The 26,314-nt window shown below is 45.0% G+C and overlaps 1 protein-coding gene across 1 annotated transcript in view; it reads right to left on the bottom strand.

Annotated features, from left to right (window-relative positions):
* Positions 1-17,235, bottom strand: part of RGMA (repulsive guidance molecule BMP co-receptor a) — a 38,045-nt gene extending 20,810 nt beyond the window's left edge. Inside the window, exon 1 of the mRNA XM_070953695.1 lies at positions 17,078-17,235. Within this exon, the coding sequence (XP_070809796.1) occupies positions 17,078-17,159 (82 nt within the window). The 5' untranslated portion in view covers positions 17,160-17,235. The remainder of the gene's footprint in view (positions 1-17,077) is intronic.
* Between the last annotated feature and the right edge of the window lie 9,079 nt (positions 17,236-26,314).

A 26,314-nucleotide genomic window follows, 5' to 3' on the forward strand; every position in this document is an offset into this window, starting at 1 on the left:
TCTCACATACGCAAGCCCAAAGGCATACAGGGAAGAGCCCTGGGCGCATCGCTCTAAATAACAACCTGAACACACAACGGGAGCGCCTGCCAAAAAAATCTCTGTTGCATCTCAGGCGCTGGTGTCAATTCCAGAAAAGGGTGTGGAAATCAGCAGCCGAAAAGCAAGGCCGCTTCAATCCGTGGGTTTCATAAACAGTGGAACATTGGCTTTGAGAAACGGAGAGATGGATCTACGATTTATGGACGGGGAGGGGGGGAATCCATTTTGGATTCCTCCAGATACTTCCAGGGAGCTGGGAATGTGGAGATCCCGTCTCCCCTTGGCTGTGTCCCCCACATTCTGTTAAAGCCCTTTCCTTCCACCACCGTTGAAACCAGGGGTGGGTTCTACTTACTTTACTACCAGTTCGCAACGGGATCACACGCGCATGCTCGCTTCACTCACACACGTGCCAAGCTTCTGCGCATGCGCAGATCGCTTAGGATGACGGAGCCTCCCGCCAGTTTTACTACCGGTTCTTGCGAACCGGTCTGAACCAGGGGCAACTCACCACTGCTTGAAACTCATGATCAAAATATCAACAAGTATCATTTATGTAAATAGTTAAAACACTGCACATCCGATACAAATTGAAAATGTTTATTATATTTATGTGTTCTACGTTATTGTTTGAATGATTGTTTGTTTGTTTGTTTGTTTGTTTTCTTTTTATTTCCTTTTTGTTCTGTAAAAAATCTCAATAAAGTTTCTATAAAAAAAAAAAAGAAACTCACGATCTGGATTGGTAGAACATGGAAAAAGACCAGGTGAAAATGGGGTTCGTCCGTGGCACCAATTACAGAGAAGATGAGAGAAGGCCAACTCCGCTGGTATGGACATGTCCTAAGAGCAGCACCTTCCATCGTTGCCAAGACTGCCTACCAATTAGAAGTCAATGGCTGGTCACCTCACGGGCGCCCAAAACAGAGATGGCAAGACACCATCAGTGAAGATATACAAACCGTGGGCTTGCCTCCTGGAGACGCAGCTGACTGTGCAAAGTGTCGTTCAATGATCCAAAAAGTGGACCTTGCACTTGTGGAAATACACTAGGAAGAAGAAGAAGAAAATGGGGTTTCTTCAGCGGTGAAATCAGGCCGGATCTATCCGGTTCAAGTGAGCCGGTAGGGCTGGCGCAGGAGGCTCTTCCCACCCGCCGGGATGTCATTACGTCCCGTTTTTGATCCTCTGCACATGCGCAGAAGGCTCTGTGCATGTGCAGAAGAGGCACGCGCGCTCACATTTCCGATCCAGTAGTGAAGGTAAGTGCATTTCACCGCTGGGTTTGTTATTGATAAACCAGCATGTAGTTGGAACCCATTATGTGTAGATGGTGCCTGAAACCACTACATGAAAATAGGTATCTGTTTGAACCCTGTGCGATATATAAAACCACTATTGGTTAACCCACATCTCAGAGTTATTATGTGTGAATGCAGCAAATGGGATATTTATAATAGTTGAAATATTGCAAGATCCACCTGCTTAGCTGAAAGCAGTAAAGACCAAAGCTAATCTGGAAGCAGTAAGATCGGCTGTAGAGGAATAGTCAATTTCTTAATCAACAGCTTTGCTAAGGTGGGACTAGAACTCACCGTCTCCTGGTGATTGGCCCAAAGTCACCCAGTTGGCTTTCATGCCTAAGGTGGGACTAGAACTCACCATGTCCTGGTGATTGGTCCAAAGTCACTCAGCAGCTTTCATATTTAAGATAGGACTAGAACTCAGCCCTTTCTGGTGATTGGCCCAAATTCATCCAGTTGGTTTTCAGGGCTAAGGCAGGACTGGAACTCATGGTCCCCAGTTTTCTAGTCTGGTGCCTTAATCACCAGACCAAAGTGGCTCTCATTGATCAATTTGATGTTCATGAGGAGCCAGAAGCAAGGCAAAAGGCTAACTGTTCACCTACTTCATATGTTAGATCAGTGATGGATAACCTTTTTGCCGTCGCGTGCCAAAAGTGGGGGGTGCACACACTCCCACACCCATAATTCAATGTGCCTCGCCTTCCGTGCATGTGCGCATGACCCCCCCCATGCTCCCCTGCTTTTGGCACGCGATGACACGGTGGGCCTGGTAGGTCCGTTTTTTTGCCCTCCCCAGGCTCCAGGGGCTTTCTCGGAGCTTGGGGAGGGTGAAAACAGCCTTCCCTACCCCCCTGGAGGCCCTTCAGAGGCCGGAAACAGCACGTTTCCTGACTTCCGGTGGGCCCAGAAGGCCCGAAAATCAGCTGGCTGGCATGCACATGTGTGCTGGAGCTGAGCTAGGGCAATGCCCTCGTGCCCACAGATTTGGCTCCGTGTGCCACCTGTGGCACGCGTGCCATAGGTTCGCCATCATGGTGTTAGATCATACTTTATTTTTTAAAAAAGGCAGCCATGTCTAAACCCACATAACAAATTTGATATACAATATAATAGCCCATTATTTTTCAGGTGCAACAGTCAGGTGAACACAACACAGAAAAGCAGGGAAGCTAGATGACGGTTCCACATGAGAAACAGAGGACTTTCCAGGGCCACCATGCATGCCTGAAGCTTCCTTTTCCATGGTTTTGTTCAAGTCCATTTTAAAGCCAAGTTAACCATCTTGGTTTCATCTCAGTGCAAAGAGGGGCTACTCTTCTTCATCGGCTGAGCCAACTCAATTCTGTTGCATGACTCCAATCTCGGAAAACATCCTTTGCACAATGACTAACCTACTTACTTTGTCTTCCAGAGCATGTGCCATCTGCTTCCTGCATCAGCTTATTGCGGGGCATTTGCACAATTTATTAAACCGCAAAGTTAAGTTGCCAATACTTTTTTTTTTAAAAAAGTTAATCCAGGTTTAAAAAAAAAAAAACCTTATACTTTACACCTTCTTCAAATGCAACCATTAGGCTCTTTAATAGGCTAATTAAGCCTTAGCCACAGAAGTCTTACAAAAGCGACTGAGTTTCGTCTTCTAAATTAGTTCTCTGCTCCTAGCATCATGCACATTTAGCAGGGAGCACTTAGTCGCTCAGCCTCCCCTTTGGCTGATAAAGGCATCCATAATTATTAAAGCCTTCTGACAGAGAGCTGTCCAACTTCTATTTGAAAACATCCATTAAAGAGAGTCCGGTAGCTCTCCCACTTGTGGGTTATTTCCCCCTCAATTAGGAAGTGGTTTTTTTCCCCTAATCTTCAGTTGGAATTGATCTCTCTGCAAATGAAATCCATTATTCCATGTCCTGCGTTGTACAATGGGAACTGACGGATCTTTAACTGAATTGCTACCAAGCTCCAATTTTTATTTTCCTGAGGCCTAAATATGCCCAGTCCTTTCTATTATAGTTTATAGTTTACTTTATTGTCATTGCACATGGTACAACGAAATTAATCAGTGTACATTATAACTATAAAAATAAAAACACAAACATACATCCTTTACATTCTATATAATTGAAATTGAAAACCCGATATTGCACTGTACTGTAGAATTCAAATATGGTTACTGCCCTGCACTGTAGAAGCTGTTTTTCAGCCTATTTGTCCTTGTTTTTATTGACCTGTACCGTCTGCCAGATGGTAATAGTTCAAAAAAAGGGTGAGATCCAGGATGAGATGGATCTTCAAGAATGTTCTGAACTTTCTTAAGGCAGCGGGAGCTATAAAGCTCTTCCAAGGAGGGGAGAGGGCAACCAATAATCCTCTAGGCCAGTGATGGCTAACCTTTTTGTCATCGCGTGCCAAAAGTGGGGGTCGTGCAGGGGAGTCACGTGCATGCATGTCCATACCCATAATTCAGTGCCCCCCACGTCCCTCACGCTTTTGGCACGTGAAGGCAAAAAGGTTACCGGTGGGCCCGGTAAGCCCGTTTTTCACCTTCCCCAGGCTCCAGAGCCTTTCTTGGAGCCTGAGGAGGGCGAAAACTGCCTTCTCCACCCCTCCCAGAGGCTCTCTGGAGGCTGGAAACGGCCTGTTTCCCATTTCCCGACTTCTGGTGGGCCCAGAAGGCCCGAAAATCAGCTGGCCAGTATGCGCATGCACGCTGGAGCTGAGCTAGGGCAACACTCGTGTGCCCACAGATATGGCTCCATGTGCCATCTGTGGCATGCGTGCCATAGGTTCGCCATCCCGGCTCTAGGCAATGACGTTGACCCTCTGAAGTGCTGTCCTATCTACCACGGTGCAACTGGCAAACCATACACAGACAAACCCTCACAAACCGGGTTTAAAATTAAGATTGTTCCCTTGTCCTTCTCTGAATCAATTCCTATTGATCAGAATTGTTCTTCAAAGATCAAAGAAGCTACAGGATCGTCCTTGACTTACGACCAGTCATTTAATCATCAGTTGAGATTACAAAGGCACTGAAAAAAGTGATTTATGATGATTGGTCATCACACTTACAACTATTGTGCCCTCCCCCACATGGTCACGTAATCAAAACATTGGGATGTTTGGCAACAGGCATGTATTTACAAGTCGAGTCAATGGGGGAAGCCAGATTCATTTATTGACGACGTGATTTGCTTAATTACAGTGATTCATTCAGAGTGAAACATATTGTAAAATTGGGCAAGACTCAAATAACAATTGACTTGCTTAGAAATGGCAGTTATGGACCCAAACATGGTCATGAGGCAAGGATGACTTTTATTTCTTTAGCAGGACTTCCCGAGCTAGACTCTTGATTTCTTGGGACTACATTTCCCACCACCTGCAATCATGAGAAGAGGAGAGGAGAGGAGAGGAGAGGAGAGGAGAGGAGAGGAGAGGAGAGGAGAAGAGAAGAGAAGAGAAGAGAAGAGAAGAGAAGAGAAGAGAAGAGAAGAGAAGAGAAGAGAAGAGAAGAGAAGAGAAGAACAGAATTCTTTATTGGCCAAGTGTGATTGGACACACAAGGAATTTGTCTTTGCAGAAGAGAGAAGAGAGAAAGGAAGGGAAGAAGAGAAGGGGAGGGGAGGGGAAAGGAGAAGAGAGGAGAAGAGAAAGGAAGAGAAGAGAAGAGAGAGGAGAGGAGAGGAGAGGAGAGGAGAGGAGAGGAGAGGAGAGGAGAGGAGAGGAGAGGAGAGGAGAGGAGAGGAGAGGAGAAGAGAAGAGAAGAGAAGAGAAGAGAAGAGAAGAGAAGAGAAGAGAAGAGAAGAGACTTTAAGAAGAGACTGGACAGTCACTTGTCTGGAATGGAGTCTCAAGCAACTACAAAACCTTCCAACTCTGTGATTCTATAAGATTCTACAAGATGCGCAGAAGTCAAGCCATGGAGGTGCACATGTGAACTTGTGACCTGAGACCTTGGACGTCATCTAGTCCAACCCCCTCCTCAGGCAGGAAGCCCTCTGCCATTTCAGACAAATGGTTGTCCAATCTCTTCTTAAAAACTTCCAGTGTTGGAGCATTCACAACTTCTGGAGGCAACCACCTGCCGCCATCGCTACCGGTTTGGGCAAACCAGTCTGAACCGGTAGCATTTCACCCCTGCCCTAGTCCTTTTCTCTAGACTAGATCAGGGGTCATCAACCTTTCGGACCTCAGGGACCACTAAATTCATAATTTTAAATCCTGCAGACCACTAATATGATCTGCCTAATGACTGGGTGGGTGGGTGGGTGGGCGTGGCAAGGTGGCCATATAACTGGGTGGGCGTGGCCAACTCGATGTCACTCACGTCGAGGGGTGCCTCAACAGCCTCTACTCACTACTCCTCGCCTGCCCACCTGGGCTTCCCCAACAGGAAGCAGTTGTTGGAGCTAAGCAGCCACCACGAGAAAGAATTGGCAAAACAGCTCAGTTCAAATTGGATCTGGCCGAGAAAGAGGCTCAGCAGAAGCACCTCACTGAGGACTAGGAGCATAGGCTTTCCAAGCAGAGGGAAGACCTGCGGGAGTGCAAGGCCAGGTACCGGCACCTGGAGGCTCAGCAGGCTGGGATGGTCAGCCAGTTCCAGGCCATGATACAGTCCCACTGGAATGAGGCCCTCCGGCTCCTTGCCACCAGCGGCGCTTCCCTCCAGTCTTCGCCCAAAGCCCCACACCAGGAGGCTGAAGCAGACCCCAAGTCAGAATTTCTGCCCTCCTTCGACCCACACAAAAAGACCCAGAAGGTGGAGGCTCTCTGCAGCAACACAAACGTTCATTGCACATATCCAGCCCAGGGGGCATAGTCTAAGGACCCCTGATTTAGTGCAATATAAAAAATGCAAATAATTTTTCAGCGGACCACCAAAATTTTCTTGCAGACCACCAGTTGGTGATCGCTGGACGAGATAGCTTTTCCGTTCACTGCCAGCCCACAAACCTGGATCTCGTTCTGAATTTTCCAGCTCCTTAAAACTGGTTTGGAACCAACCTACTGCTGCTATAACACACACACACACACACACACACACAAACACACACACACCATCCTTGTAAGTACCCGGGATGATTACGGCAGGTGATTAAAACAGAAACAAAAGCAGAAGAGCTGTGTTGTGGGATTGCCCTGGTAATTGCAAAATTTGACAATTGCAGGTTTCAGAGCTCTCGGGAAAAACGTTTTACAAGCAATTTCCAACCCTCCTAAAAAGAAAAAAGAAAAAAAAGGGACCACTGTTATTTATTGTAGAGATGGGCACGATAAGTTCCCTTTGCAGGGCATCTAACTAACCCCAATAGAGAGGTCAAATTTCCCGTCCCAGCCTTAATTTTGCAACCCTTCCAATTACTCTGGTTTCTAATGCTTTCTCCTCCCAAACGCCTTCCCACACCCATCAGATCTGCCAGGTAGATTCTCTTCCAGGTGTCAAGAAGCCACTTGGGTCTTTCTAGCCAGTAATTCCAGTCTGGATCACTCCAATCCGCCCAGCAACTCACTTGCTTTCCTCAAACTTCCCAGCTCGGGCCGTCCCGAATCTGCAGCTCTCCCAAAACATTTGCTCTGCACGTCAGCTGAGCAGAGTACGACCACCATGTTGGCTCTATGGTGGTCGTACGTTGAGGGCTACCTGTATTTCGAGCTTCTTCCCCACGGTTTCTTTTAATTTTCTAGAGAGTAACATTTTTGAAACTTCCCCCTTAACACGCTACTCATTCCTTCCCGTTCCCGAGGCCGGGACTACCGTCTTTTCACAGCATGAGACTAGGAAAGGCTTAAGTTTTAACACTTCTATGCTACCAGCTGTTGACATCTCCCCTTCCACAGCATTTACTCAGAAGATAACTGGAGTTAAAACAGCTCCTCCATCCTCAGTCTGCAAACTCATTGGTGCAGGACTTAAAGCCACTTTAGAAAGTGCCCTGCTAAAGACCTCTTATCTCCCTCTCCTTTTCTTCAGTGATGGTTTAATTCTTAAAGCTGTCTCAAAGGTGCTTCTTCAAAAGGCAATTTTTTCCTTGAGGAAAAAGACGAAGAAGTCCTCAACTTACAACAGTTTGTTCAGTGACCGTTCAAAGTTATAACGGCATTGAAAAAAAGAGACTTATGACTGTTTTTCACACTTACGACCATTGCAGAATGCCCATAGTCCCATGATTTACATTCGGATACTCGACCACGGACTCACATTTATGACGGTTGCAGCATCCGGGGGGGGGAGGGGTGGTTCACGTGATCCCCTCCCTTTTGCGACTTTCTGACAAGTCAGGTCGATGGGCAAGTCAGATTCACTTAACAACCACGTTCCTAATTGAACAACTGCAGTGATTCAGTTAACAAACACGGCAAGAAAAGTCGTAAAATGGAACTCTTAACAGAGATCACACTTAGCAACGTCAATTTTGAGCTCCCTTGTGGCCTTAAGCCAAGGACTAGCTGTAGTTTCACTTCTCTACTTCTTCTTCTTCTTCTTCTTCTTCTTCTTCTTCTTCTTCTTCTTCTTCTTCTTCTTCTTCTTCTTCTTCTTCTTCTTCTTCTTCTTCTTCTTCTTCTCCATCTCCTTCTCCTTCTCCTCCTCCTCCTCCTCCTCCTTCTTCTCTTCCTTCTCCTCCTCCTTCTCCCCCCCCCAGGAATAAAGACAATCCAGTTGCCTTTTGAAAAAGCACCTTTTAGACAACTCTGACCCAGATGACTGAGAATCTCCACAGATTCTTAAAGCCGTATCTTTTACCCAGACCGATCAGATACAAAACTGTTATCAATGTATCCGATAATCTCCTTCACTGCCCTCCAGCAGACAGGGATTAAGCTCACATCTTGGACCTATTAGTACCTTATTCCTCAATTAGCTCCCCACCAGATCCGTTGGATAGTGATTCCTAGAACTGGTCACACTAGTTGAGATCTCAGAAAATCCTCCTGCCTCTACATTCAGAGGGCCTCTAAATACAGATGGCCGACTTGAGAGTTGCAGGCCAAAAATCTCCAAGTAACTTTCTGATACATTCTTCTTTTTTTTTTCCAGAATTTACTGGAGAACAATCCGTGGAAAAACCTGACAGACAAGCAAGAAAGCTTTGAACTTCCCTGACATGAAAATTCGGACTTTCGGGAGGCCATATTTGGAAATTTCTCCACAGCTCCTTCATGGTGACCCCATCTTGTAGTTCTCCTTACCTCAGAACAAGCAATCCTAACCATTCTAAGCCCAAAATTTCCCTTGCTAAGCGAGACAGTTGTTAAGTAAGCTTTGCCTCATTTTGCCACCTTTCTTGCCATGGTTGTTAAGTGAATCACCACAGTCGTTAATTTAGTAACACGGTTATTGAAGGGGATCGCGTAACCTCAGGACGCTGCAACCGTCAAAAATACATGCCAGTTGCCAAGCATCCAAATTTTGATCACATGGCCACGGAGATACCGGTATGGGTTGTAAATGTGTAAAACAACCATAAGTCCCTTTATCCACTGCTCTTGTAACTTTGAACAGTTACTAAACAAATGGTTGTAAGTCGAGGGCTACCTATATAGAAGCAGAGAGCTCAGACCATTGGTGAATGCTGGCTGATTTGCTTGAAAACGTGCTTGGAAACAAGGCCAAGGGAGATCAAAATTTGCTTCTTTCTATCATTAAGGACTTACAGATTAGCAGAGTTGGACGGGGTCTTGTAGGTCATCTAGTCTATCGCCCCGCCCAAGCATTTCTGACAGATGGCAGTCCAGTCTCTTCTTGAAAGGGTCCAAGGATGAAGCTCCCACAACTTCTGAAGGCAACTTCTCTTCCATCGGTTGATTGTTCTCACTGTCAGAAAATGTTTCCTTATTTCTAGGTTGAATCTCTCCTTGATCAATTTCCATCCATTATTCCTTGTCTGGCCTTCGGGTGCCTTGGAAAATAGCTTGCCCCCCCTCCTCTCTGTGACAGCCCCTCAAATATTGGTAGGCTGCTATCATATCTCCCCTGGTCCTTCTCTTCACTAGATTAGCCATGCCCAGTTCCTGCAACCATTCTTCATATGTTTTAGTCTCCAATCCCCTAAACATTCTGGTTGCTCTTCTCTGCACTCTTTCTAGAGTCTCAACATCTTTTTTACAGTGCGGTTACCAAAACTGGATTCCACACCTTGAACTTGATGCAGCTTATCTCCAACAACAAAAATCAGGACAGAAGACATACAGAAGACATTAGCTTTTCTCAATATTCAACATTTGAACCCAGCAAGTGACTCTGGCTAAACCAGTTAGCTCTGCCACCTGGTCCTTACAATCAACAGCGTCTTTTCCTGGGCTTTTTCCATCACACCCTGAAGACACCAGATCCAGCCAAAATGGGCCCTTTTCGGTGCCAGATCCACCCACGAGCAACAAACCCCCAGATGCAGCTTCATATTAAAAGAGGGTTTCTATAATATTTCCCAAACAGCTCTGGAAAGAAATAAAGGAACTTTACTCCATTGTAACCCATCGATCGATAATATTTTTCTTTTCAGTCAAGCAAAATTTAAAAGAAGGAAAGCAGAGTGAAGCAAATAAATACACGAATATACTAACGTTGTAACAAAATCAGGTTAAGGGCGATGAATTTGCTTGGAGACAAGCTTGCAGACATGAAAGGGAGAAGAGAAAACATTTTGAAAAGGATGGTCTGGTCTACCCAGTTTCCCCCAAAATAAGACATCCCCTGATAATAAACCCAATCAGGCTTTTGAGAGCATGCGTTAAATAACCCTCCCCACGAAAATAAGCCCGCACTGAAAATATTTAAATGCATGCACACCCAGTCCCTGCCATTTCCTCTGGTTAGGGTTAGGGAGACAGAGGTAGAAATCAGGTAAGACAGCAAGAGGAGCCCCATCTTGCTCCACGCGCCCCAAAATAATAAGACCTCCCCGAATATAAGGCCAAGCACTTATTTCAGGGTTCAAAAAAATATAAGACAGGGTCTTATTTTTGGGGAAACACAGAAGTAGCAGAAGTAGTCGTAGATTACTGATTGATTGACTAATCAATAAAATAAAACAATAAAATAAAATAATAAAGTAAAGTACCGGTAATAAAATAATAAAATAATAAATAATAAAATAAAATATAAAATAAAAAATAAAATAAAATAAAATAATAAAATATAATAATAGAATAGAATAGAATAGAATAGAATAGAATAGAATAGAATAGAATAGAATAGAATAGAATAGAATAGAAAATGGAATGGAATGGAATAAAATTCAGTGCAGTGTCTAATTTTGGAATAAGGAAGAAATAAAGCGATAAAAATACATATAGATGCAAATGGATCCCTCTCACAAAGTCCCCTTATTTGTTCCATATGTCATCGGATTCATGGGATCAGGACCTTAGTAATCCTACACACAATATGTACGTCTAAACCCGGGAGGAAAATTGGCAGTGTGTGCTTAGAATCCTGATGGGCTATTCTTTCCAAAAGGGATGATAAAGATTTAAGCCTAAAGGGGGGCATTTAATTGAAAGTCAAACAAAATATGAGAAATATTTTCAACGGCTGGAGTACCACATATGCAGGTTCTCTCAAAATATGGCAAATGGCGGCCGCACCCATATTTCACCAGGGAATCCAATAATGCAAACCATACCTGAAAACATGAGAAAGAACATTGTTAAGCCCATCAAAAGCAGGATTCTGCTCCTGGCCCCCAGATTTTTTTGGGGGGACGGGCACATTTCCTGTGGCCTCTGTAGGCTAGAACTGCATAACCTGGAACCCCCCCCCCCAGTTACTCAAAAGTTTGAGAGCTGTCTTTCCAAAGCCTGCATTCCCCCAAGACACCCCCACCCCCCACCCCCGGGTCCTACCCAATGTGACTGAAGGGAGACACATGATTAAAATACACGGGGAACAACTGCATTTACAGGATGTCTATGGAGATGCTCAATTATCCAGGTCATGGTTGTCCCCAAGGTGCTTTTCCAAAAGGCAACTGGACTTTCTGGTTTGGTTTTGTTTTTCCTCGTGCTTCTCATCCCAAGAAGCTTCTTCAGGTTTGCATTTTCAGGAATTATTTTCAACCGAATGTCTCTCAGCTCGAAGTCGTGTCTTGACTTTTTAATTTTTCTCTCCTTCTCTCCCAAACCTCTCTTGACCCCCTTGTAGATTACTCAAGGAAAAGTTTGGAAAGAAAGAGAAGGAAGAAAAAAAAATCTCTTGGGATCCCAGAATCAAGAATTTTGCATTTTGCAAAATCAAGGAACAATGATGCAATACGCAACCTAGAGCTGTTTATTGGTAAATCGCGGCCATGATATTCCTACAAAGGAAACTGAAAGTGGAATCTTTTTTTCAAAAAGAAGAAGAAGAAGAAAACAATGCTTATAGCAGTGTTGCTAAGAAATAGGGGGGGGGGTGTCATTTAATACAGGGTGACTACAGCCCTACAGCACCTTAGAGACTCACTAATTTATCAGAACCATAAGCCCTTTGCAAATTCTCATCTCTTCCCTCCTCCTCCCCACCCCACAAGAGAGAGCATTAGCTGCCACAAGATGTGTTGAAGGCTGCAGGCTTCCCAGACTTTAAACAGAGATAAAATAACTTTATAAAAGTAATGAAGAGGTCTAGGAAGACCTTGAAAAAAAAATCTTCACGGGTCTTAGTTATCTGAAGCGAATGAAGAGGGCCATTAACCTCAGGAAAAATACTATACCTCAAAGGTAGTTTGGACCTAGCAGGAGAAACAAAGGCACAAATATATCCATTGCCAGAAAAACCCCTTTAATTAACAGAAAGACTCTTTTAGTTACCTGCTCTCCAAAAGAGATTACAGTAGTGGCCAACATTGTGGAAACCTTTTGGGAAAAGTGTATTTTTGAGGTTTGATGGCTAATAACACCACTTTATTTGGGGGGAGTTTCAAGATAATCCTATTCGACTGCTGGAATGGCCTGGGAATAGCCCAGACCTTCACCCAATTGAAAATCTATGGAGCCAACTAAAGAAACTTGTTAGTCAGAAGCGACCCAGCAATAAAAACCCAGTTAATAGAAGCCATCGTTCAATCTTGGTTTCACATGATAACAGCTGCAGAACTCAAAGACTTGGTTCACTCCATGGGGAAGACATCGTAAGGCCGTAATTCATGCTAAAGGTTACCCAACTAAGTATTAACTGACATGGTGATAATTTTTGTATATCTCGTTTTTTTCTACATATTTCCCTTTTCTTCTTTATATTGTATTCCAAAAGCAAATCCTTCATAAAAGTTATTGCATTACATTCTTGATTAAATTATCTTTCCATTGATATATAATTTTATGGTACTAGTCCCAAAAAAAGTGGTGTTAATACACTTTTCCCAAAAGGTTTCCACAATTTTGGCCACGACTGTACAACCAAGATGAATCGGGGAGAATTTGAACCCAACCAACCAAGGTCTAGAAAACGTTCTACAGGAGACTTAAGATTTCTTTGTTGATCCTTTCCCTTCCTCCCCATAAAAAAAACAACAACCCTATCAAGTCAAAAGAATACTTTGTAAGTTCCCCACCTCCACCCTAACCTCTTTTATTATTCATTCCTATTTGGTGCTGCTGAGGCTGAGAAGAAGGAAATAGATGCACAAACACACCCTGGATCGAAAAATCAAGTTCCTTCTTGCAGGGCGATTTGGAACATGATGTGAGTTTTCACCAGGAAAGAATTTTGTACCAATAAAGGAGAATATCTGTGGCTCAGGGTGGGAATGAAAAGGTCCTGGCTGTTCTCCCGAGCTTGGTTGGGTTTCTTGCAGATGTTTCATCACCCAAACTAGGTAACCTCATCACTTATCGTCACTAGCATTGATGATGTTACTAGTTAGGGTAATGAAACGTCTTCAAACAACAACAAACAACCACCAAACTCCGAGAGCACCAAGGACCCCCACAAAGAATTTTGGATTTGCTTGGACTCCATAGCACCCTTCCCATAGATGGAGATGGGCTGTTTAAGGAACGCAAGACTACGGCTATTTCCTAAAGGATGATTGGTTCTGTTACCCATTCCATGAGAATTATAGCGAAGTGTGAAAGTTAAGAAACAATGGTGGTGGGGAGGGGAGCGATTAGCGTTCGTGGCACAGTCAGCCAGATGTTCAAAACAGGAGTTGGCATTTTTTATCCACCTATCAAGTCCTTCCCAAAGACTCAGAATAAGCCAGGAGATTGTTGTTGTTGTTATTATTAAGATTTACTCTTCAATTCGATTTGTAGTCTGGAACTGGTTAAAACTTCACAGTTCAAGTCCTAACCAAGGGCCTAAGAGCTGTTAAGGTAGCATCTGAATATACAGGCCATTCCAAGTAAGAATTTTTTTGTGTGCAAAGTCAGAATATTCAGGTCTAATAAGTTCAAAATGTCCATGTATCTAGGCAGCCCTTTGGGTATTGCTCCAAGGGCTCCTATTATTACTATTGGTACACCCATGGACTTCTTCCTTCACAATCACTCAACTTCAATTGGCAAATCACAGATATTTCATTCGTTTTTTTCTAGCTGTTTCTCTTCCATCCGTGCATCCCCTGGTGTTATTGCAATATCAATGGACCAGACTTTTTTTCTTTTTTTTTCTTTTCTTTTCTTTTCTTTTTTTTTCTTTTCTTTTCTTTTCTTCTTTTCTTTTCTTTTCTTTTCCACAATAGCGATGCCAGGCGTATTGCGGGCCAGTTGTCTGTCTGTTTGGATCTGAAAGTCCCACTTTTCATTTGCAAGAACTTTTGTCAACTTGGTGTTCCCAGCGATGAGGATGATTATTATTATTTTGTCTGCCCACTCAAGCAAGACATACACACAGGTGCTAATAAACTGGATGGTCTTTGTTTCTAATAAAAAAAAAAAAAATGCTTCCCTGGCAGTCATCATTTCTCACCTCCGCAAAGGGGAGGTTTTGCAAAAAAATTAAAAAATTAAAAAAAATTACTCGGCAGCCTGTATCAGCAGACAAATTACCCCTCGCGCATTACCCCTTTCTCCTGTGTGTGTCCCCCATCTCTCCATCGCCTGGAGTAAACGGTGGGGAGGAGGGGGGTGGGGAAGCAAGCCCAGCGGCCACGAGAAATTGGAGAGTTTTGGAAGGGAACAACTCCGCCAGTGTGAAGTTACGCTCCCCTCCCCCAACGAAAACAAGCATGCAGGAATTTGCAAAGCAGGATCTGCCAGAAACGCTGTGAAAAAGCAGTGGGGGAATTCATTGGAAACAGATGGCGTTTTTCAGCTGCGATGCTGAAAATTCACTCCTTTCCCGGACTTTGTAAAAACAAACTGAGGGTGGTGGTGGGGGTGGGGGTTGGGTGGTGAAGAAGAGGAGGAAGAGAAGAAGAAGGGGAAGGAGAAAGAAGAGGAGAAGGTGAAGAGAAGAAGGAAGAGAAGGAGAAGAAAGAAGAAGAGTAGAAGAAGAAAGAAAAGAAGAAAGTGAAGGAAGGAGGAGGAGGAGAAGGAGGAGAAGAAGAAGAGAGACAAAAGGGAAGAAGAAAGAAGGAAGAAGAGCAGAAGAAGAAAGAGAAGGAGAAGGAGAAGGAAGGAGAAGGAGAGAAGGAGAAGGAGAAGGAGAAGGAGAAGGAGAAGGAGAAGGAGAAGGAGAAGAAGAAGAAGAAGAAGAAGAAGAAGAAGAAGAAGAAGAAGAAGAAGAAGAAGAAGAAGAAGAAGAAGAAGAAGAAGAGAGGAGGAGGAGGAGGAAGAGGAGGAGAGGAAGAGGAGGAGGAAGAAGAAGAAGAAGGAGAAGGAGAAGGAGAAGGAGAAGGAGAAGGAGAAGGAGAAGGAAAAGAAGAGAAGAGGAGGAGGCAGAGAAGAGACAAAAGAGAAGAAGGAGGAGGAAGAGGAGGAGGAGGAGGAGAGAGAGAAAGCAGGGGTTCTGGAAATCAAATATCCGTCTGCTACCAAACGAAGGAAAGCTCGCAAATAAACAAGAACGAGGCAAGTGAGATGCGAGGAAGGGGGAATCAAGAGATCAAAACATTCCCGGCGCCTGTATTATTTTTTTCCCCCAACAGCTGTCCTCCTTCTTCGGCCTTTGAAATATTATTACACGTAGATCAACATCTGGCAACAAGCGCTTCACAGCACAAGAACAGGTTCCAGCCGGGAAAGCCTTCCATACATTTCTTCCCGCCACCAACAGCCCCCCCCCAAAAAAGCGGGTGTCCAAATGTCCATTCCCTTCTGTTTCATTCCCGTCTTCTCCCACCCCCCACCCCACCCCCAAAAGTTGCGAAAAACAATTAAAATAGCATCCAAACGGAGCAAGTGAATTCTGCTGTCAGGTCCACGGCGCCATCTTCTTCCCCCACGCCACCCCCCACCCCAAATACAATGCAATAAAATAAAATAAAATGGTAAATTTCTTTCCGAGATGCCAAGCCTGAATCAAATTCAAAATAAAAGCGACGGTCGCGTGCAGTGATTTCCGCCTGCTTCCTTTTTGTTTTTTTTGCAAAACTCTTATAAACAACCTCGGAGAAGGCTTAACCGGGGATCTCTCCTAAACGATGAGCAGGGAAGAAACCGGGGGTGCGGGGAGGGCGCCCCCCCCTTGCGACTTCTGAAAAGGACCCCGAGTTAGAAAGGCTTGGTCGTTAAAAACCCACGATTTAAACGGCGAGGTGGAGGGGGGGGGTCTCCGATGGAGCCTTTTTCGGGGCCGGGGGAACATATCAGGGACCCTGCTAAGGAAGAGATGTGAAAGGAGCAGCAGATTCTCCGAGGAAGAGGGATCTTTCGGATAGATCAGTGGTTCTCAACCTGTGGGTCGGGACCCCTTTGGGGGTCGAACGACCCTTTCACAGGGGTCGCCTAAGACCATCGGAAAACACATATTTTCAATGGTTTTAGGAATAATTTTATGGTTGGGGGGGTCACCACAACAGGAGGAACTGTATTAAAGGGTCGCAGCATTAGGAAGGTTGAGAACCACTGGGGTAGATCATAGATCACCCTCCCCCCCCCACAAGGGTCCAGAGATCGTGGAAGGATTCGGGAGGTCTCAAAAACTACCACTCCGAATTTACCCACCGGGAAAAGAAAGCCTAAACTTCTTATCCGCATTAAATGCTCCAACGGCAGCCGGAACCGTGCAAAAGCGATTTTTAGGAAGCCCCATCACGGAATTAAGCGAAGCGAAGGAGAGAGGCTGCCTGCCTACAAAATCAGCCCGTGGCTTTGTTTCCCCCACCCCAAATTTCTAAAAGCAGGACCAAGGGGGGGGGAGGCTGGAAGGAGACTATCCCCCACCCCACCCGCAGTTAAGCTTCAATCAACCCACCATCCAGAAGGGTCCTTTCCAAACTTTTCAAAATCGACTTTTTGGCTTGTGGCTCTCTCTGCGTCTCGCAAGAGAGCCTTGAAGGGGGAACTCCGTTTTAGGCGAGAGACAAAGGCCGAGCGAAGGAATACTATACGAGAGGCATTTTTTAAAAATGTTTATTATTATTATTTTTTAAAAAAAGCAATCTTCCTGGGATGGAGGGGGGAGGGGAATCCGGGCTGGGTTTAAAAAGCCACCCGGCTCCCTCCGATGCTTTCTAGGAGGGAGCCAAGGGCCAAAGGACGGGGGGCCTTGGAGAGGGGTGAGGGGGCAGGGTTTTTGCAAAAGACCCCCCCTTTTTTTCCTCCAAGGAAAGTTTCCAAGATTTAAACACATACCCAAAAGCAGACAAACAAAAGGGGACGGGGGTTAGTTAGATGGGGAAGAGAGAACCGGCGCTCCTTACCTGCGGGGAAGATGGAGAGCCACAAGAGGAAGAAGTGGGTCAGTCCGAGGGCTTGCGCGCTTGCCCCTTTCCCCATAACCATCCATCCAGCTGCAGATCTAACCACTAGGCTCTCCCTATTAAAGAAGAGTGGTTTCCAAGGAGGAGGAGGAGAAGGAGAAGACGGGGCGGAGGGAGAGGGAGAAGGAGAAGGAGAAGGGAGCAGTGGTGGGAGGAGGAGGAGGAGGAGGAGGAGGAGGAGGAGGAGGAAGAGGAGGCAAGGAAGGAGAGAAGAAAACGGGATCAGCAGAAGAGCACACAGAGAAAACGGAGCAGCAGTCAAATATATATCTATATAGCTATATATACAAAGGGAAAAGGCAAACTGGAGCGCCCGGTGGCGCAAGGAACTTCGGCAGCTACTAAGCCTCGTAGGAATGCCTTCCCATACACGCACACACTCCGCCCCCGTTTCTCTTCCCTGCAAACAGCCCCAGACATCAATCAACCCTCCGGCCTTCCAATGAGCTTCCGTGCTGGGCTCGGCGTGTCTAACCCACAAGGCGAGGGTCCCGCCTGCCCGGCTAAGGCGGAGATCGGGTGCCAGCCAATCGCGCCAAAGGCAGGAAACGAGGCTGTGCCAAGCTTGGATATGCCAGGCGCGCCAGCTTTGGAAGGCGAGAGCGAAGGGCTGCCTGCAAATCTCGCCGAGCCAGAACCTGGGGGGGGGTCTCCTCCGGCCTCTTAAAGCGGCCCTTTCCATGCAAACGGAATGCCAAAAAAAAAAAAAAGGAAAGAAAGAAAGAAAGAAAGAAAGAAAGAAAGAAAGAAAGAAAGAAAGAAAGAAAGAAAGAAAGAAAGAAAGAAAGAAAGAAAGAAAGAAAGAAAGAAAGAAAGAAAAAGAAAGAAAGAAAAATGGGAGAAGGACCGGGTGGCTCGGGTCCTGACCCCCCTTAGAAGGGGTTTCCGAGTGGTCTCTGTAACCTATCAAAACAGAATAACAAGAATAAAAAGGGACCTTCGAGGTCATCTAGTCCAACTCCCAAACCCACCCACCCCCACGCTGCCCAAGCAAGACCCTACATCATTTCTGAAAGAGGGAAGTCCAGTCTCTTCTTAAAAGCCTCCAGTGATTAACAGAATAACAGAGTTGGAAGGGACCTTGGAGGTCATCTAGTCCAACCCCCCCCCACCCAAGCAGGAGACCCTACACTATTTCTGACAGATGGCAGTCCAGTCTCTTCTTGGAAGCCTCCAGTGATGAAGCTCCCATAACTTCTGAAGGCAACTTCTGTTCCATTGGTTGATTGTTCTCACTGTCAGAAAATTCCTCCTCATTTCTAGGTTGAATCTCTCCTTGGGCAGTTTCCATCCATTATTCCTTGTTGGATGCTTTGGAAAATAGCATGACTCCTTCCTCTCTGTGGCAGCCCCTCAAATATTGGAAGACTGCTATCCTGTCTCGCCTGGTCCTTCTCTTCACTAGACTAGCCATGCCCAGTTCCTGCAACCGTTCTTCTTCATATGTTTTAGTCTCCAGTCCCCTCATCATCACATCACATGCACAATTTATTGTGCAGCACCTGAATACATGAACTCACTAAAGGGTTTTAGTGTGCAAACTTCTACAGTTAGTCCTCAACTAATAACAGTCCATTTAGTGACCGTTCAAAGTTACAATGGCACGGGAAAAAGTGGCTTAGAACCGTTTCTCACACTTATGACCTCTGCAGCATCCTTATGGCCGGGTGATTTACATACAAATGCTCGACCAACTGATTCATATTGATGACGGTTGTAGCATCCCCGGGGTCACCTGATCTCCTTCTGCGGTCTTTGGATGAGCAAATCAATAGAGAAGCCCAGATTCACTTAACAACCATGTCGCTAACTGAGCAACCGCAGTGAAGTTGGAAAGCCAGATTCGCTGAACAATCCTGTTACTAATTGAACAATTGCAGTGGTTCGCTTAACAAACGGAGCAAGAAAAGTCATAAAATGGGACAAAACAACTTTCTCACTTAGCAACATCAATCTGGGGCTCAATTGTAGTCGTAAGTCGGGGGACACCTGTATCTTGCTGTAAAAATTCAGATAAACCAGGGAGAAATTCTCATGGGGGAACCTTTGTACTGTTGCACTGTTTCCTAGTTAGGAGTCTGCATGAATAGCCTGTCTGGCATTGGCTCATTTCCTCTCCTGCCTTCCTGGTACTCCACCCCCCCCAACACACACACACTCCCCCCTTTTATCCCCCCCCTCCTGCCAAATTTGCAGGAAAGCCTCAGGAGGGAAACTGAGGAGGGAAACATTGAAAAAAATCTTTGCAGCCTTTCTCCTTCTCTTGAAGAAGTTTGGGAAAAGTTGCCCTGTTGGCAATCTTGGATTTTTCCTGTTTTCTCTTTCATTTATGCTTGAGTGTTTTAGGGTTCTCCTTGTTGTTAGGTTTTGTAGGCATGCCCAGAGTCGCGGTGAGTGAGACCAGACAGACAGACAGACAAAACTGAACTGAGCTAAAGAAGCTTCTTGGACGGGAAGCGAAATGTTTTCAAAGGGAAAAAAATTACAATCACTAAGAAAATTGAGTTGCCTTTTGGAAAAGCACTTTTGAGACAGCCGTGAGTGACCTGGATGATGGAGAATCTCCCTAGACCTTTCAATAAATAAAAGGTCTAGGCAAATTCCTGCCCTGGCTATTCCCACAGGCCTCTCCCCCAACCTCCCTTCCCCAAATCCAGTTCAGAGGGAAATTTGCTCCAGTTTCTCAAAGGGGTCCTGCCACAGGCAAAAGACTTTTTTATTTTTTCCCTTTGCCTCTCATTCTGCAAGAGGTTCTCTTGAACCCAACCAAAGGGTTGTGGGTTAAGTTGCAGGGAGGGGGAGAAGGGGGGAAGAGGAGGAGGAGAAGGAGGAGAACCGAGCGGGATTGACCTCCCCCAGCCAGGCGGTGGTCCATGCCAGAAGGGTCCCCCCCCCCCCGACATATGCCAAAAAAGAAGCAACAGCCCCCGGCAGTCTCTACGGGGCCGAGCGAGACTTTGCAGCTGAACAAAGACTGCCTTGTATGTGCAACCCTTGTGCGCGCACAACTTTGGCAGATGGTACCTTTCGCTCTCGCCTCCCACAGGAGATTCTTCGTCGCAAGGCTGAGATGTAAACTTCACACTTGCGGGACTTCTTCCAAAGTGGTCCTGGGGAAAGTGGCGGGTGGGTGGGTGGGTGAGCTGAGAACCGTCCACTTGTCTATTTTGATCTCGGCAGGGAACAGCAGTCCTGTTTTTCACTGGGTCAGAGATTGATTTCCAATCAAGGTGCTTCCCCACCCGCACTCTCTCTTGCCCCCCTCCCATTGCATACATTTCAGCTCAGGGGTGAAATGTAAAATTTGTTACTATCGGTTCTGTGGGTGTGGCTTGGTGGTGGGGGGAATAATGTGACTGGGTGGGCGTGGCCAACTTTTTTTTTTCTTTCTAACTTTTCAAAGCATTTTTTCTGCAAATGCAAAAAAGATGCTTTGAAAAGCCTCTGCCGATCAGGCAACACAGCTGGGATCGTCAGAGCCTTTCCAAAGCATTTTTTGAACCACCTCTTCCCCGGAAGAGGTTGCAGAAAAAAATGCTTTAAAAGTCTCTCTGATGATCCTAACTGAGTTGCCTGATCGTCAGAGAGACTTTTCAAAGCATTTTTTAACAAGCCTCTCTGACGATCCCAGCTGAGTTGTCTAATCATCAGATATTTTTTTAAAAGCCTAGAGAAGGAGGCTGTGGGTGTGGCTTGGTGGGCGTGGCATGGCTTGGTGGGCGTGGCTTGGTGGGCCTGGCAGGGGAGGTTACTGCAAAATCCTCCCGATCAGCTGGGACTCTGGAGGCAGAGAATAGATGGGGGCGGGGCCAGTCAGAGGTGGTATTTACTGGTTCTCCGAACTACTCAAAATTTCCGCTACCGGTTCTCCAGAACTGGTCAGAACCTGCTGAAACCCACCTCTGGTGCATAGGGTGGGTGCAGGGGTGGGCTTCAAAAAATTTAGCAAGGGGTTCTCTGCCCGGTTGCTGAGTGGGCGTGGCCATGGTGGGCGCGGCCTAGCCGGCCTCCTGCACCACGGTGGGGGGGTATTTTTACCCTCCCCAGGCTCCAGAGGCCCTACCAAACTTCCGGTAGGCCCATTTTTCATACTCCCCGAGCCTCTACGTATCCAAAACGAGCCGTGTGGGAACTCCTGGGAGGGGAGGGGCAGGTTGGGTGGGGCCAGCCAGGAGTGGGATTTGGGGGTTCTCCGAACTGCACAGAATCTTAGCTAGACGTTCTCCCGAACCCCTGCGAACCCCTAGCAGCCCACCCCTGGGTGAGTGGGATGGCAAGCAAGTGAGGGGAGGGAGCTTCCTTTCTCTTGAACCCCCTTGTTTCTTCGGCTCCCCCTCTTGATTGTGAAAGATGTAGACTGCCGGCTCTCGTTTGAAGCAATTCCCTAACCGAAAAGCAAAAAGGCCATTAGATTCAGAGTCTCGAAGCAAAGGGGGCCTAGAGATTACTAGGTAGCAATCTCAATTTACGACCTCAATTGAGGCCAACATGTCTCTTGTTAGGTAAGACATTTCTGAAGCGAGTTTGACCCGATTTTACGACCTTTCTTGCATCACTCAGCGTGCAAAGACAAGGAATGGATTCCTATAACTCACTTTTTTCTCAGCTCTCCTACTCCGTTTATTCCTAGCCTAGCATGGTATATGCTGCAGTCTAGCATGCCACTCAAATTTTTTAAAAAAAGAGAGAGAGAAAGAGAGATTGATTGCACCATTGTCATCACGGTCTTCAGACACTCCTGTCAGTCAAGATGCTCTGTCCTTGCAAGGGTAATTTAATGAGATGGAAAGATGATTGATCCAATTGTAATTCAGTATGCGGTGCACGAGATCCAAATTTTGGAGACTTTAATCTGAATGTTCATCTCACCGGATCGTTTTTGTGGGGAAAAATAGGAGAAGGAAGAGGTGGTGGATATATTCGACACCTTGAACTAATTTTAAATATAATAAAGATGGGAAACGATAGGTAGGTAGGTAGGTAGGTAGGTAGGTAGGTAGATAGATAGATAGATAGATAGATAGATAGATAGATAGATAGATAGATAGATAGATAGCAGGGGTGAAATCCAGCAGGTTCTGACAGGTTCTGGAGAACCAGTAGTGGAAATTTTGAGTAGTTCAGAGAACCGGCAAATACCACCTCTGGCTGGCCCCCGAGTGGCGTGGGAATGGGGATTTTGCAATATCCTTCCCCCAGGAGTGGGGAGGGAATGGGGATTTTGCAGTATTCTTCCCCTGCTATGCCCACCAAGCCACGTCCACAGAACCAGTAGTAAAAAAATTTGGATTTCACCACTGGTAGGTAAGTAGATAGGTAGGTAGGTAGGCAGGCAGACAGACAGATAGATAGATACCGGTAGATAGAAACTGGTAGATAGATGATAGATAGATAGATAGATAGATAGATAGATAGATAGATAGATAGAGACAGAGACAGAGACAGAGACAGAGAAACAGATAAAAATAAATATGAACAATGCAGTACAGATGGCCAGATATGAGATTTAAACCCAAATCACTTAATAAGGCCTTCCAGATATAGCAGGATGATGGGCCCCAAAATCCCAGTGAAAATGTTGTTTGAAGGTAGGTTTTTTTTGTTTCAAGTCATCCACAGGCCACTGTTTGGCGAATGTCTGCTTTATGCAACATTCTTATTCTTGACCTTATCTTGTGATTGAAGAAAATCAAAAAAAGCAAAATAGGTATTTTTTAAAAAATTCCAAATACGTTTTTTTAAAAATATATATGTATAGATGATGGATGGATGGATGGATGGATGGATGGATAGATAGATAGATAGATAGATAGATAGATAGATAGATAGACAGACAGACAGACAGACAGACAGACAGACAGACAGACAGACAGACATGATAGATAGGTAGGTAGCTAGCTAGGTATCTATCTATCTATCTATCTATCTATCTATCTATCTATCTATCTATCTATTATCTATCTATCTATCTATCTATCTATCTATCTATCTATCTATCTATCTATCTACTGTATATGTTAAACTGGTGTCCATAAACCCTCTTCAAAGCATGATGCAGAATTTTCTTTTCTCCGGCCTCAAAAACACAAGTGACGGGTGTACTGTGGGGTCTCTCTCTTCACAATTTAAGTCCATAGTGAACCGCACTGACCACAGTAGGTGGCGCTGTTCTCCCTGGAGCAGTGGGGGGTGGGGGGAAATGTTTGGCTGGATGGGGAGAATTGCATATTTAGAATAAATATCTCCTTAAACCGCAGGACATTACAACTGTTTCCAGCTTCCCATTAAAACCTCAATTTGGGGGAAAGGAATCCGTCTTGGTGGACGGTGAGGTCAACTGCCCACCATCGAGAAGCAGAATTGAACCAAAGCAAAGATTCAGCTTTGGGTCTCAGCATCGCAAACGTTAAACTCACAAGCACACCTACGCACACTCCTGTTTAACAACAAAGCAATGAGCTTAGGGAAGACACGGTGAGAACACTCCCTGGGGAAGTTGAAAAATTACTCAATTAATGATTTATGACATGCTATATTATGAAGCTGGACAATGACGGCCTCGGGTTCAATGGGTTGGGGCAGCAAAATGGAGCTTCCATGGCTGGAGCTGCTCTACCGTTTAGTGCAAGGAGTCCTCAACTTACACCCAGAATTGGAACCAGAATTTCAGTGGCTAAGCAAGATGGTTGTTAACTGAATTGCTGCCAAGCACGAATGATCAGATCCACACTGGCAGAGCTCAAACTGGCTACTTTGTTGTTCTATGCCTGTTGTACAAGAATCTTCCCAGAGTTGAAGTCTACCCATCTTCAAGCTACCAAGGTTGAGAAACACTGTTTTAGAGCATGCATTATATAGCAATAGCCCTTAGATTTATATACCACTTCACAGTGCTTTACAGCCTTCTTCTCTTTTTTTTTACTGATTAACAGAGTTGGAAGGGACCTTGGAGGTCATCTAGTCTTAGCCCCCACCCAAGCAGGAGACCCTACACCATTTCTGACAAATGGCAGTCCAATCTCTTCTTGAAAGTCTCCGGTGATGAAGCTCCCACAACTTCTGAAGGCAACTTCTGTTCCATGGGTGGCTTGTTCTCACTGTCAGAAAATTCCTCCTTATTTCTAGGTGGAATCTCTCCTTGATCAGTTTCCATCCATTATTCCTTGTCTGGCCTTCGGGTGCTTTGGAAAATAGCTTGTCCCCCTCCTCTCTGTGGCAGCCCCTCAAATATTGGAAGACTGCTATCATGTCTCCCCTGGTCCTTGTCTTCACTAGACTAGCCATGCCCAGTTCCTGCAACTGTTCATCGTATGTTTTAGTTTCCAGTCCCCTAATCATCTTGGTTGCTCTTCTCTGCACTCTTTCCAGAGTCTCAACGTCTTTTTTATAGTGTGGTGACCAAAACTGGATGCAGTACTCTAGGTGTGGTCTTACTAAGGCTTTATAGAGTGGTATTAATATTTCACTTGATCTTGATTGTATTCCTCTGTTAATGCAATTTAGGATTGCATTGGCTCTCTATGCAGTTTACAGAATCATCCTATTGCCCCCCCAACAATCTGGGTCCTCATTTTATCGACTTAGGAAGGATGGAAAGCTGAGTCAACCTTGAGCAGATCAAGATCAAACTGCTGGCAGTCAGCAGTATTAGCCTGCAGTACTGCATTCTAACCACCATGACTCCATGGCTTTTAAAAATATACATTGGATACAGGTTCTGGATTCCATATTTTGTTTTGCTCAGCTCTCTTTTTATTTCTTTTATCAAACGATTCTTTCTTCTTCCTAATCTTCCTTTTTTTCCAGAGCACATCCTGCAAGCCAACCTTCCCCCTCCCCCCCCCGTTTACTGAGAATTCTGGGAGTCGTAGTTCTAGCACATCTGGAAGGCCCTTTTGCATTGCCTCTTGGGGTGCAAGATGGAGGAACAGGCCAAGCTGCATTTTCCTCTCCTTTCTGGTCCACTGCAATCTTACTTTGGGATTACTGGCTGGGTTTGTCAGCTAACAATTCTCTGGAAAACTCCGCTCTTCCCATCTGTTTTCCATCCTTCTGCATTTGAGCAGCTGGTTCGCTGCCCGTCCTGTGATTTGAACTTTGCACTGCGTATTCTTTTTTTAACTCTTCCAATTTGTCAAAACACAGCAGGAATAAGGTTCAGGGCGATGCTTTTATTTTCCCTCTGCATGTGATTTGTTCTATACAATAGATATTACATACGACAAATGAAATGCGGAGAGGGGAAAAAAAGGACAAAGGAATTTCATCTTAATCTGTTCTTAATCTTGTATTTATTGGGGATGTGTTTTATTCAGAGCAACTCCTCGGTGCTGTGTTCATGAATGTTTAGCTGGGTCGATGAACTTGGTGGGTGCATTCACACAATCGCTTAAACGTGGCTGGTGCTACGTGTGACGATAGCTTTTGTCTGTGTGTGTTTACGTGTGCAATGTATTTTAGCATTTTGTGTGAGAAAGCAAGTTAATCCGGGAACGAGGTTAAGAATGAGACATGGATAAATGATTAAAAAATAGTAGATACTAGAACACAAATGAAAGTTTTTGGGACAATGGTGAAATTCAACATTTTTCCCTACCAGTTCTGTGGGCGTGGCTTGGTGGGTCATGTGACTGGGTGGGCATGGCCAACTTTTTTTTTTTTTTTAACTTTTTAAAGCACTTTTTTTTATTACCGTTCAGGTGAATAAGTAGTAAAAAATGCTTTTAAAAGCAAAAAAAAAAGAGGTTCCGACGATCAGCTGTGACAATCAGCTATGACAATCAGTTGTGCCGCGCAATTGTGGGAACCTTTTTTTTTACTTTTTTAAAACATTTTTTTACTACCGGTTCTGGCAAACCGGCCTGAACCGGTAGCATTTCACCCCTGTTTTGGGGTAAACATAGAGTAAGAGCCAATGCAAATTTATACTTGTATCTGTTGTAAAAGAAAGTAGGAAGTCATTTCTTTATATTTTCCTTTTTGGCTTTGCTTCCTCTTTCCTCTTTTCCTATTTTAAATGTTAGTTTTTTTTAGTTTTTATCTCCCCATATTTTTTTTAAAAAAATCTAATAAAGATATCAAAAATACAGGTAGTTCTTGACTTATGACCACAATTGAGCCCAACGTTTATGTTGCTAAGTGAGACCATTGGTTAAGTGGGTTTGGCCCCATTTTATG

Source organism: Pituophis catenifer, unplaced genomic scaffold (genome assembly GCF_029215685.1).
Source record: "Pituophis catenifer annectens isolate HBS135680 unplaced genomic scaffold, rPitCat1.0.hap2 SCAF_14, whole genome shotgun sequence".
In the NCBI taxonomy this organism is placed as follows: domain Eukaryota; kingdom Metazoa; phylum Chordata; class Lepidosauria; order Squamata; family Colubridae; genus Pituophis; species Pituophis catenifer.